General features: G+C 38.9%; 1 protein-coding gene across 1 annotated transcript; it reads left to right on the plus strand.

The window, feature by feature from the left end:
• Positions 1-9395: 9395 nt before the first annotated feature.
• On the plus strand, positions 9396-10007 carry LOC130629873 (uncharacterized). The gene is made up of 2 exons (XM_057443250.1): positions 9396-9547; positions 9611-10007. Exons 1-2 carry the CDS (start codon positions 9396-9398, stop codon positions 10005-10007), a joined length of 549 nt encoding a protein of 182 aa, XP_057299233.1.
• The last annotated feature ends 4508 nt before the right edge of the window (positions 10008-14515 follow it).

Here is a 14515-nt window from a genome sequence, read left to right on the forward strand (position 1 = left end):
CCGTATATTAAACTCTGTATTGCTATATAAGTTCAACCATCCAGGTCTGACACTGATAAATTTTAGAGCAATGCGGGTGTCCTGCCCCAGGTAGTCTTCAAATATAGCAGGCTTATCGATATCGGTGATGCACAGTTGTCTTATCTCCTTTTGTTCTAAACAAAATGAACATCTACCAATACAACCACTCTGCAAAGTATAAAAGTAACAGGGGTGAATAGCCGCTTGGCGTTACAAATTTAGAACATCAGGACCTGTACGTGAGTACAGACTCCCATACTTCTGTAGCATTCCCCGAATTCACCAAGTACCCCATAAAGGTACCAACAACCTATCTCAATGACCTTGTTAATGTGGATTGGAAAGGGCAAACATTGGACTACTGGAACATTCAGGTCAATTTCGCCACCCAATGCGCGACCACAGCATTAGGCATCTATACCAAACACATGACAGGCTTCGTACCACTCATCAACTCCATCTTCAGATTTCACGTTTACTATCACATGTGTTGTATTTTAGCAAGGATAAAGGCCCCCATGCCATATGATGATAGCTTCTCACATTACAAAAACCCATACTCGAGCTCGGGGTATGCCCAAGTGTGTCGCGAATACGGAGCGGATTTGGATGCATTCTATAAATTCAAGGCTGTCATGTTGTCATTGACGAATTGTAGATGGTGGCCCCAGATTGATGGGGACTGGCCAAGTTTATTATGCCCACAAGCCAAGGCCTAACATCTGAAGGGTTGACCAGGCTAAGTGGAAGCATCAGGGTCTATGTGATACTTTTAGTGGGGTCCCGGGCCGGTGCCAAGGCATCTCTCATCTGAATGCCGACAACTATACAGCAAGGCAGATCCTGGTACAGAAATTTGAGGCTATGGTAGAACGTCAAGAAAATGTAAGCCATGATATCACTGAATTCCCAAAAGTACTCCAGTATGCCAGGACCCCAGTGAACTTCGCCGTAATGCACCACGTTTACATGCTACCATCCGATATGAATCTACGCATGGGGAGGATTGTAGGGTTTAACAATGATATTTTGATAGCCTCTGCAAGTGCGATGATTGGTATAAGGCTGGACCTTAATAACAGGCCTATTGTGCGTCATGCGGGCTATACCATCCATACCTCCCGAGCCTACAACAACAACAACATCGTCTCCAATACCCGAGCAACCCCCACAAAACCAACACGAAGATACCAAGGTCCCATTAATCACTATGGGGGTCGGGATTATTTTGGCCTTGGTATGGTTACGAAAAAAATAAGGCTTATTTAATGTATAGCACGACAAAACCCGACAGCGGCAGCGGCTGCCATATAGAGATGCCTACCCGCATATGTAACGATGGTTGACGCTATCCTCATTAGGAGGGAAATAACTGTACCGATAATTCCGGGTGGGGCGGCACTTGCCTTACCTGCCAGATATTTAAGGAAATGTCCTAGCTTCTCCAGCTGCTTTTGTACAAACGCTTTTTCACCGCCCCCTGCGGTTCCCCCTGCAGCACATGTTGCCGCATCCTCTCCTCCTGTAACAGCAAGGACAGTGGTGGAAATTAGTAGACCTACAGCAGAGACGATGCTGGCCAAGGTAAGACCCTGTTCACGGAAGAGTGTTTTAAGTTTTTCAAGCAAAGGCATGTCATCCCCGCGATTTTCATCAGCTCAGACCTAATATTTCTCATATGTTTATAAACCTCCTCCGATAACTGGCCATGTTTGCTAAGTACATCTTTTCTTTGCATTTTCAAGTTTTTGATATCTTTCTCCAACCTGTCAATGTCCCTATTACTTTTCACCCCGGCCTTCTGCTTCTTAAGCTCTTTTAATTCACCCTCCTTTGTATTTATTTTACTATCATAGGAAATAATATCGCTCTTCAGATTCTTGATATTCTTCTGTAAGTTTTCAATTTCAGCTTTTAATGATCACATATCACCCTCGGGAAAATCATCGTCAATGCCTGTAAATGAGGTACCTATATAGCCCTCAACGTCTTGAGCAAAATTTTGAATATTATTAATTGTCTCCATTTCCATCACATCCGGTCTTATCAAGGGGGTCCCCTCATCCCTATTTATATGGACATTAACATTACCGATAAGATTCTGGGCCTCTGTCCTACTACCTTTGTTGGGTGTCTGATATTTATCAAAGTCTATTGCCTTCATACGCACACTACCCAGCCTGCTCTGGAGCCGTTTTATATTTGGAAAATTACCATCTTTCAACGTCAGTACTACTTCCGGTAGTGATCTCTTCCCTGTCACAATCCTCTTTATTATAAGTTCACCGCCCTCCCTAATTCGAAATCTGTCATAATGCATTGCATTGGGCGTCATACCCAGCCCATACCTAAGATTCGTATATAGACTATCAACCTTCGATTTAAAAAGTATAGTCTCGGCCGACTCCGTGCCCAACCCAAATCGTCTACGCGTACCTCCCTGCTGCTGTCCCGGCGTTGAAGTCCCGGATGTTCCGGGTAATTGTGGCGATTGTTGGATATCCTCTTTATGGACTTTATCATCATGCTTACCAATATCCTCCTCGAGCGTGAATATTGGATTATCAGCCATCCTTTATTTACATCCCATATATAATAAATATTAAATGAACGCATACTGTACATTGATGGACACTTACGCAGAAAGCAAACAGCTTCTTGGCATGAAGGGACACCGACAAAGAGTCCAGATTTCCCATAATCCATCAACAATTGACCAGAAAGAAGATTTATATGTCGATATTTCGAATATGCCCCAGAATGATGTCATTATCCCAGGTAGTCTCAAGCTCTTATTTGATTTGGCATTAACAGGGAGCAATACGATAAGATAAAAAAACTCACACTATTTCTAGGTCCCTGAGTTTAAGGGAAAAGTATAACTAACAAAGAGAGTCAAAAGGTATATAAGACAGCACGGTGAAGGCTGTACCAATCCGGTAAACCAGCCCTACCAGTTTAACACTTGCTGTGAAAGTGAGAAATTATAACCGGAAAGGCTGTAACCGGTAATCAGCCCTACCAGCTTATTAACATTTGCTGTGAAGTTTTGGTTAGAGTTGAATTGGTGAGCTTTGTCCTTAAACTATGTCTGCTTTCAAATCTAAATGTGAAATACCAGCTCGACGAGAAAATAGACCAACCTGGTATAAAACTCACGTAAAGCTGAATGAAATTTTGAAGAGTCGTACACCCGAAGTAATTTTAATCGGTGACTCCCTTGTGTCTAATTTGTCAAGGTACAATGCTGTATGGGACAACTATTTCACACCACTCAATACCACCAACCTTGGTATTGGTGGGGACAAGGTAAAAAATGTATTATGGCGAGCTTTAAATATCAACCTTCCATCATCCTGTAAGACTGTAGTCATTCTTTGTGGTACCAACAACCTACATAACAATGTACCTAAAGACATTGCGAATGGTGTAACATCTATAGGTATCGCGCTTCGTAAGAAAAAAGCAAACTTGAGGATTATTGTGTGTGGAATTCTACCTCGTGATTTCCATATTTCTAACTTATGGAGAAAAATAGATGATGTCAACTGTTCTTTGAGTAAAATGTGTACAAAGAAAAACCTTGAGTTTTTAATGCCAGAAACGGATTGGGTATGTAGAGACAATACTCTAAATATGTCTCTGTACTATGGGGATTGCTTACATCTAGTCAAGAAAGGTAATGAAAAGTTGGCCTTATCTATTACTTCGGCCATCAAGATAAACGCTAGTAGGATAAATGTTTGCACTAGTGAACATTACTGTAAAAAGATGAACAATACAACCAAAATACCATTTATATTTCATGAATGTGATTATGTTCATCAACCTCCAGTAAGTGCACAAACTGAAATTCCTATTAGATACGAAAAAAGGCTGAAAAAGAAACGCGAAAAAACAGTAAAACTAAAAACTGTGAAACGAAAAACTAGTGAACCTACTCGTAAAAAGGTACCAACAACGACAAGTAATACGGAATTTAACAACTTGTTTCGTGATAAATTAACACAAGGTAAAAGGAAAACGCAAGCCAAAATTCTTAATTTTTATTTATTTTTTAACATAATTTTCTGTTTGTTTTTTATTAACTGTTCAATTTCAATTTTTGAAAATATTAAGCCTGAATTTGTAAATAGCACTATATTAAATAGTAAGACAATTTTACCTGTTTATAAATTATTATTCTCACCTTTTTATATTTATAATCAAACCTTTGACGGTTTGAAAGGAGAAAAAAACAGTATTAACCTGCAAACATCTACATTCCTGAAAATATTTTCATATTTTTCGTCTTCATCATAGTTAACTTTCTTAAAGTTATGAGCTGTAGAAAGAGAAACTTATTGCTTGCATCAGCTGGTTGTTTCTTTCAAATTGCCATAGTTACACTTGTTGTACATAGTTATCACAATGAAGTTTGTAAATACTCCAAACTTGAGCGTTGTAACAAATCATCTTTCTTCGTGCCTAAATCTGTAGCTCTTTGTAACGAAATTACTAATAAGAACTTAGAAACTAACATCAAGTACTATATGTTGTCTTTTCTTGTTTTAAGCAGGAAAAACCAGACAAACTATCTTTGTTCACTGATTCTTCTTTCTGGTGACATAAGTCTAAACCCTGGCCCTCCTGTGGATATGACAACTGTGAATGAGGACTGGAACGTGTTCAAGAAGCGAGGGTTTCATATGGCTCATGTCAACATTAATTCGCTTTTACCTAAAATTGATGAACTTAGGGCAATAGCGTTCTCAACTAAAATAGCTATTATTGGTATAACAGAATCTAAACTAGATAATACTGTAACAGATTCTGAGGTATCTATTGAAGGCTATAACCTCCTACATGTGACAGAAACAGGCATGGACGAGGTGTTGCTTGCTTTATTAGAAATGATATTTGTTACAATTCTCATAAGCGACTTTCAGAAAATTTGGAATGTGTCATGTTTGATGTTTTATTTCCTAAAACAAAGCCTTTCACTGTTGGAGTGTTTTACAGACCACCAGATCAAAATATATTTGTCAATAATATTTCAGATGAATTTACTACATTAGATTTTGATGAGAAAGAATTCTATCTCTTGGGAGACTTTAATATCAATACTCTTTGTAATGGTAGAAGTATTTTTAAAAGGAATAAGACAGCACTTAAGAGTGATCATGTCTCTGGATTGCAAAAGCAATATGTAGAATTTTGTTCGCTTTATGGCCTTAAACAATTGATTGTTGAGCCTACAAGGGTAACTTGTGCTACTGCAACAGTTATTGACCACTTTCTAACAAATTGTGTTGGTAAAGTTTCTCAAAGTGGAGTTTTAAATGTTGGACTATCAGATCACCAAATGATTTTCTGCACCAGAAAAGTCAAAGAAGTCAAGTTTAATACCCACAAACATATCAAATTTCGATCTTTTAAAAACTACACAAAGGAACAGTATCAGGGTCTCCTAAGGGATACAAACTTTCGAATTTTAATGAGTTCACGGACATTGATCTGGCCTACTCTGATTTTTTGACAAAACTAATGTCAGTAATAGATACTATAGCACCTACTAAAGAGGCCAGAATTAAATGCAACTCCCAGGAATGGTTTGATGGTGAGATTGCAGACAAGGTTGCTACTAGAGATAAACTTTTTAAAAAGTTTAAGAAGTCAAAATTACAAATTGATTCTGACCTCTGGAATGAAGCAAAGAGTAATGTGCAAAATTTGATCAATAAAAAGAAAAAAGAATACTATAAAAACAAAATAACAGAAAACACAGGCAAGTCTAAGGAACTATGGAAGACTCTAAAGTCTATGGGACTTGACAACTCAAAGAAGTCAGATCCGAACTACTGTCTAAAGGATGAGGATGCCTTACATTTTGATACAAAATCAAAACTAGAGATATTTAAGAACTTTTTCTCTGGTCTAGCAGATGGGCTGCTTCAAAATCTTCCTAAGCCCTCAAATAGATTTGGGATAAATGCTGTCTTCTCATATTACAAATCGCTAAACATTGGAAACAAGATATTCAATTTTCAGCAAGTCTTAGAAGAAGATGTGCTGAATTTGCTGAATGATACTAGTACAACAAAAGCACCAGGACTTGATACTATATCTGGAATTTTTTTGAAGGATGGTGCTGATGTTCTCTGCAGACCAATAACTCAATTATGTAATCTTTCTATCTCACTGTCATCTTTCCCTAGTGAATGTAAGATAGCTAAACTTAAGCCACTATATAAGAAGGGATCAAGAACTGATCCAAAGAATTACCGCCCTATATCTTTGCTTTCTCTTTTTTCTAAAATTATTGAAAGAGTGGTCCATAACCAAACACAAGCTTTCTTAGACGAAAACAATATATTATTTAAATTTCAGTCTGGCTTTAGAAGCTGTCATTCAACAGATTTTTGTCTATCATATATACATGACAAAATTTCAAAAGGTTTTGATGCAGGCTTGCTGTCTGGTATGATCCTCATTGACCTACAAAAAGCTTTCGATACCATCAACCACTCCATACTTTTGGAAAAATTAGGAGCTCTTGGATTTTCAAATGAAGTAATTCTTTGGTTCAGGTCTTACCTTGCAAGCAGAACATTTTATGTGTCAATAGATAACTTATCATCTAATCCAGGTAAACTGGAATGTGGTGTTCCCCCAAGGTTCTATCTTGGGTCCACTTCTGTTCTTACTTTATGCACACGATATGCCACAAGCTTTAGTACAATGTGATCTTTTTCTCTACGCAGATGATTCATGTCTCTTATTTCAACACAAAGACATAACTGAGATGGAAAATGCTCTTAATACAGACTTCAGTAATTTATGTGATTGGTTTGTGGACAACAAACTCAGCATACACTTTGGTGAAGATAAAACTAAGTCTATTCTTTTTGCCTCCAGGGGAAAAATTAAAAAAGCAGAAAAACTTAATATTTCCTACAATGGAGTAGAAATCAAGCAGCATACGAAAGTTGAATATCTTGGTTGCATCTTTGACCAATCACTGTCTGGTGAGTCAATGGCCTTACATGTGATTAACAAAATTAATGGCAAAATTAAATTTCTTTATCGTCAAAGCTCATTTTTGAACAAGGATCTGCGACGACTTCTTTGTAACTCTTTAATTCAATCACATTTCGACTATGTCAGTACTGTGTGGTATCCAAACCTGACAAAAGTTTTAAAAAAGAAGCTCCAGGTTGCTCAAAACAAATGTGTTCGCTTCTGTTTACAAAAAAGTAGCAGATCACATGTAGGTGCTACGGATTTTAAGGAAATAAATTGGCTACCAGTTGGCAAAAGGTTTAAACTATGCGTAAACAATCATGCATATAAATTTTTTCAGAAAAAATGTCCTCTGTACATGTCTGATGTATTTATTCCATCAAGTCATAGAAGAACTTCGACTCGTTCATCATTCCAGAGGCTTGAACAATCTTGTGTAAAAACATCTCAAGGTCAACAGTGTCTTTCCTACCTTGGACCCTCCTTATGGAATACTCTTCCTGAGGGTCTTAAAAGATCTAGTACTACAAACAGTTTTAAACACAACCTAAAAAAGCACTATTTTGATGTTATAACGAGAAGGGACTCAGATGATTTTGTGAATTAAATTCATATGATCTTTTGACAACCCTTTCGTTTTCGTTTTGCTTATCTTTTTTTTCTATAAGGGAAGAAATGGACCACAATGGAGATCTCGCCTTGGCTTGTTTTGTGTTATCCAGCCATCAAACATATCAACACTCAGGAAAATTGCATTTAATTTTATTTTATATTTTTTATGATACATTTTAATATTATATATAGTTTATTATTTTATTTATTTGTTTTCAATTTCTTTTTCTCTGTAAATATTTTTAACGATATTATAATGATGGCAAATATAACTTACTTACTTACTTATACGACACGTACGATCGTGTCACACATAGGCAAATCCCTGGTGAAGAATCTACGTATTACCCTGAATAACAAGGAGGTTCAAAATTTAACAATATTTTGGCATTGTAGCGAGATCTCTGGCTATCTAAGTTTGAGCGCAACAACAATCTCATATTGGAGGGAATTAACCCTAATGACGGCACAATCAGGGCCCTACAGGTCAAGGAAACTGGTCATGTGGGATCAGATGAGGAAAAGGCCATCATTAAGGTCTATGGGATTACCTTTTGCATCCCATTGGGGAAGATGTTCGAGCTGACGAAATATTTACCCCTATATCCGGCAGGCCTGTACGACAGATTGCAATTCATTATCAATTTCGCACCTTACAGCGACGTCATCAAGGATGCAGGAACGGCAGCCTCGGGGTCTACAGCAGCCTAGCCGGTTGATGCTACGTATAAAATTACAAATATAAGACTTGAATTCGATAAGATTACTTAAGAGGGCCTGGCAAGCGCAATGATGTCCCGATATTCAAGACTTGCCCTACCTTATAAATGAGTACTCAGGATGAAGGTACTTACCATGAAAAAAGCTGGTACCAACGAGATCATCCAAATCCACTCGCTATCAAGATCGTTCAAAGGTGTCCTGCCACTGTTTTTAGACTCCGGAAAAGTAAAGGCTTATGCCGGTGTTAATGAAACGTTTTACAACCTAAAAATTGAGAAGATCAACGTGATGAAGGAAGGTGAACCGAACGAATTGTACAGTCATCCCATGCTTCCCAAGGATTATCTCGAGCAAAACGTCAATATCTTCGGCAGGCGTGGGAACTCCAACGTGGCGATTGGGCAATTCTTTAATGAAAGGTATGCCCTATTTATAGACTTCCGTAGCTCCCCTGATGACGTGCTACATGGTAGTGGTAGACCGCTGCAACGCTTGAGTGACGGAATCACTCTGCATATTACCAAAGAAGCCGATGGAACAGGTGATTTTAAATGTTACGTCTACCTGTTACAGGATGCACAGCTTAATATTTTGGATGGTAGGTTCGATCGTGTTGAATATTAAATAAAGATGGCTACTCTTATGATCATGGCGCGGTGGGTGCATTAATAAACGTCCTCGCATTTTCAGGGACTAATTATCTATTTAGCAAGCTCTCAGGGCATGGGGCGGCCAAACGTAAACGGCATGACCTTGCGGTTGAAAAGCTCAATACGGCTCAGGCTAAATGGATCAGGGACCGGCAAGCCAAACTCGATTGGCTTGCGACAGAAAGGGAGAAACAAATAACGATAGCATATACCAATTTTATAATTCCTCCGACAAAAAAGCTCCGCAATTGAAAGATTTCTACACACCCTCCAAGCAGCAACAAGACGGTGAGTTAACGTTCGTTGTTGCCTCGCTGGCTCTGTTAGGCTTTGTAGCCTACAAATTTTTGTAAAAACGTGCGTTTTAACATGTATAAATAAAGGAACATGTCAAAAGCATTACATGTCGTTACGGATGAGGAGGCAGATAAAATGAGTAATATCTACTGTACCCCAGAACATCTGCGGGTCGGACGCAAAGCCGTCAAATTACTCGCAAAGGAGAGCGGTATCTCAAAAAAAGGTAATTCATTGGCTTAGTAGGCAACTCTTGTGGCTACGACATATCGAGGCCCAAAACGTATTGACTATCCACACTTCAGCATTACGACACCGAATAAGATGAACCAACTGGGTTTATTGTACATGCCCCATGATCGGTTGTATGAAAGCATCTATAAATATATTCTTACCGGCTTTGACGTGACTTCACGTTACAAAGTAGCAAGACCTCTGCGTACCAAAAAGGCTAGCGAGGTTGCGGAGATGATCAAGGACATTTATAAGGCTGGACCCCTACGATACCCAAAGACCTTCCAATGTGACAATGGCTCCGAGTTTAAATCGGATGCAACGAAGATGCTGGAAGGCAAAGGGATTAAGATCAATCGGGCCACCACGAGATATCGGCACACGTCCACGGCCTTTGTCGAACGTTACAACAATGTCCTTGCCGAAAGACTCTTTAAGCCCCAAGATGCCCAGGAATTGGTTTCTTAGGAGGCCAGCAATACATGGGTCAAGCACTTGTATACTATAGTGAAGGGTCTCAATAATACAAAGACCGCTATGATAAACATGAAACCTAGCAAAGCAATCAAGCTCGAAGATATCCCACTTGCAAAAGGCAAGGGGTATCCCGAAGAGAAACCCCTGCCCGAGGATGGGTTCTACCTCTATATGTTACAACCCGGAGAGGAGCATGGTGATGCGAAACGACGTGCAACTGATGCCCGGTGGAGTATAAGGATGTATAGGCTGGACAGGATCGTGACAGGTAGCCGCATGCTATACTATTTGAAAGACGGCCCTGAAAGAAGCTTCGTTTCGGAAGAACTCATGCTTAATCCTGAAGATGTCGAATTTCCGCCAGATCATGTAAAGGAGTGGTAGGGCCCATAATTTTTAATACTACCCGTGGGAGTAGTATTAAAATTAGTGCCTGCTTACGACATATCAATATCAAACATACATTACCATCGTCGCTATCATCGTCGGGTAGCGTGAAATGATTTAAGTAACAATTATCGGTACCAAGGCATGTACAGCTTTGGGATCATAACATTCCGGTTTTCTCACCGTCACATCGGGATACATTGTTTTTAACATACTTACCTTTTTGCTGAGCTGCTTGCGTTGGCATCGTATCATGTAATGCTCATGTATACCCTTTCTTCCATGCTCGTTGGGGTCGTTTTTATCAACTACGCTATCATATTGATATCGGCGCGGGGCATGTGCCTGCCGTAGCTCCGAGTTGTCTTGCTTAAGGGCACTAAGATGCTCATCCCTCTCCGCGAGCTCATCACCGAATGCCAGGAGCTGACTATCCCTGCTGTCTAGATCATCCTCAAGTATGGTGCCGGCAATATTCCTGTCATCGAGGGCTTGGCACTGCTTCTCAAGTTCGTCTTGTAGTTTTTTCACGCCTGCCCGGGTTAGCCATTTGATAAGCCTCATAGACTTAGGCTTTCGGAAACGACGGATGATTTCCAATGCTTGATTCAATGTGACAAAGACGTCATGTGGATTTTTCCCTCTTCCAAAGGGGGCGGTGGCACCGACCCCTCCCTCAACCCCACAATTTCCTGTCTTGTTTTGGTTTCCCCGGCCAAATATTGAAAATTAGACTTGATATTGGCAATACCAAGATAACGACCAACATCTGCCCTTTTAAAAAAGGGTTGATTTTCATTGCTGGTTAGGGTTTCAAGGGACTATGTGTTGAACAAAACTTGTGACAACATCTTTTTTATTATATCAATGCCTGGTCGGAGGTTTTCATTTTGCTTAATTCAAAATTTTGCTTGGAAGAGCGGTATATGACTGCGTTAGGAGCCAAAGGCTGTGATTACGATGCCTTCCCGAAATAGCCAGGTCAAGTAGGGATTGTCGACGTCTATTGAGGCTCTCGTCGGCAATAATGTCATCAACCACAAACAACGTATCCTCGCCCGCGAGTAAGGACGACAATTTCGCTATCCATTCGAACACCTCATTTCCGGGGTCTATCAGAAATACATAGCTATCCCTTTAAAGTGAGGCCCTTTCCATCACTATATTGTGATACCTTGCCCTATACTCATGCTCAAGCAGGTCCAAAACACGTTGTGTCTTACCACAACTTGTGGGCCCTGTGAAAATTGCTGTATGCGCCTCTTTCAAAGCATCCAATATTTTATTTCAGTAAGACCACCTTCGATTATTAATTTTGCGGTACACGGCACAACAGCTCGAACATATTAATATACCCCCGTGTTTATTCACCAATAATCCTCGACAGGCAGGGCAGAGCTTAGTCTCCCGAGCCTTGAATTCGGGGGTGGTGTAGTACACCTTAATTTTCCTTGCAAGCACCGCAATGCCTTGCGATACTTTTCAACTAGCCTTGCCTTCTCCGGGCTATCCTCGATAAGTTCGGTATATTGACTTATAATGTTGTATGTGAGTAGGTAATACAGGGTGAGGCAATTCCCATCCTGTTAAACACCCCGAATATCTGCATCAATGGCAATGGGGTCTATTTCAATTTCTTCAATGACCCTATTCTTAGGAGTCGCCCGCCTTTCCTTCGCCTTAGCCAGGCAGGCCAAGAAGGTCTTGGTCCGGCTATTGCGTCTTACCTTGACCTTGTGCAAGGGTAATTGCTGTTTACATACACGACAACATTTGAACAACATTGTTTCTGGCGGCTATTCCGAGATATATTTTAGCTTACACTACTGATTCCCGGATGTTATAGCATTCTGTGCCTTTTGTAATGCATTAGTGACGTCAGCAAGTGTTGGAGAATTAAAAGTTTCTTCGTATCTGAAGCGTACCCTATTATTCACGTGCGTTTCATAATTCTCCCAGGTATAGCCCTCATTAAACTGGGCTTTAATATGGTCTTGTAACAGAATTATTAGTTCGTATAAGGGTTGCATATAGATGCGGCGTTTGGCATTGCCTTTTGATACCCTAATAAGATCAAGGCAGGGAATGCAACTTTTTGTTAATTGCCCCTTGCTCTTTGGCTTGCACTGGCTTAAGAGTAGGGTTTTTAGGCATTTATAACACTCTTTGGTCTCCTCTTCCATATTTTCTGTTTGTCTCTATGACAAATAGAAAATTTCATCGATCATTTATTATGGAAAATCAGCCAACAAATAAATAAGAAAAGTTTTAAAAACACATGTTAAAATTTTATATTTAATTTATAAAGTAGCACGAAGCTTTTCGTAACTGAGTTACATTTTCAAGTGATAAAAATATCCTAAGCTAAAAACCTTTATACAAAATATCTACAATAAAATAATTAATTGATTTAATTAAAATGTTCTACCCAAGGGAATACAAGCAAAAATCATGGACAAGCGAAACAAAAGAAAGAAAATGCGCAAAATCACCATGTGTAAAAATAAAATAAAAGAAACAAAAACTAATTGCCCACGGGAATAGAGAATGAAAACAGGCGATTGTGTAGATAAAAAGCTATGTAACTCCATTCTAAATAACAAAAGTGATTTGGTCTCTTTTTGATCATTCAAGAGGGCCTTATGGGAACAAATGAAAAATGCCTCCAAAATCTTTCTTTTTCTAGTGTCTCTTGGCGCCTTAGACAAGATGGACATTATCGGTTATCGGTTGTATTCACAGGTTGTTTCATGAACAAAATTGAAAGAGAAATAGTAGTTCCGAGAAATCCTAAATATTATAAACGATATGTTGATGACACCTATCACCGCCGTAAGAAAGGAATACCAGATGAACTCTTTGAAGCTCTTAACACTTACCATCCCAATATCAAGCTGACCATAGAAGAGAATCCGTCTAAGTTCCTCGATACCCAGATTTTAAGAAATGAGAACGGCACTTATACATATAGTGTGTATAAGAAAGAGTCAAAGTTACCCTTCCATTGGTCATCTTAAGTTCCCACACAATTCAAACGTAGTATAATCAAAGGTGAACCCCACAGAGCCGAAAAAATCGGAAGTTCTTTCAATCTTGAGCTCCCAAGAATCCGCAAAAGTTCAAAGCTGTAGGTTATCCGGTTCGTTTTATTGAAGCTCAAATAAACGCTTTCAAGCCTAATCTGTCTGACGAAATGATAATCCCAGACTGGTTGTTCAAAGAAGATAAAAAGAAGGTTTTTATCCTAATACCATTCTGTCCCAAGAATGAGGCGTCAATTAGAAAAGTTGTCAAAAACATAGAATCGTTTACGAATGGGGAAAACATAGTTGTTGATACGTGGAAAACTACTAAAGTCAGGTCTCTTTTCCTATTAAAGGATAAAGTTAACCACCATAACAAAGTCATTTACAAGGACGAATGCGCGACGTGTAACACTATCTACATAGGAAAAACAATGAGAAATGCTATTGTGAGATGGAAAGAACATTACTCCAACAGTGAGAAATCCGAACCTTCTAAGCACTTAGTCAGAAATCCCGATCACGCCGTTAATTGGTCCATCTTGTCTAAGGCGCCAAGAAACACTAGAAAAAGAAATATTTTGGAGGTATTTTTCATTTGTTCCCATAAGGCCCTCTTAAATGATCGAAAAGAGACCAATTCACTTTTGTTATTTAGGAATGGAGTTACATAGCTTTTTATCTACACAATCACCTGTTTTTATTCTCTATTCCCGTGGGCAATTAGTTTTTGTTTCTTTTATTTTATTTTTACACATGGTGATTTTGCGCATTTTCTTTCTTTTGTTCCGCTTGTCCATGATTTTTACTTGTATTCCCTTGGGTAGAACATTTTAATTAAATCAATTAATTATTTTATTGTAGATATTTTGTATAAAGGTTTTTAGCTTAGGATATTTTTATCACTTGAAAATGTAACTCAGTTACGAAAAGCTTCGTGCTACTTTATAAATTAAAAATAAAATTTTAACATGTGTTTTTAAAACTTTTCTTATTTATTATGGAGCTATTAATGATTTTTTGTACCAACCTTGTTTTATCGCATATTCGTCGAACAGTATCGCCGCACTCATATACCCGGCTAGTTTA

Source organism: Hydractinia symbiolongicarpus, chromosome 2 (assembly GCF_029227915.1).
Source record: "Hydractinia symbiolongicarpus strain clone_291-10 chromosome 2, HSymV2.1, whole genome shotgun sequence".
Classification (NCBI taxonomy): domain Eukaryota; kingdom Metazoa; phylum Cnidaria; class Hydrozoa; order Anthoathecata; family Hydractiniidae; genus Hydractinia; species Hydractinia symbiolongicarpus.

What these genes read in the sequence shown, in the direction of transcription:
- LOC130629873 (XM_057443250.1), top strand. Translation starts at nt 9,396, where the DNA reads ATGTCAAAAGCATTACATGTCGTTACGGATGAGGAGGCAGATAAAATG. An exon ending in AAAGGTAATTCATTGGCTTA is followed by an intron (nt 9,548 to 9,610) that starts GTAGGCAACTCT and finishes TCCACACTTCAG; the next exon opens with CATTACGACACCGAATAAGA.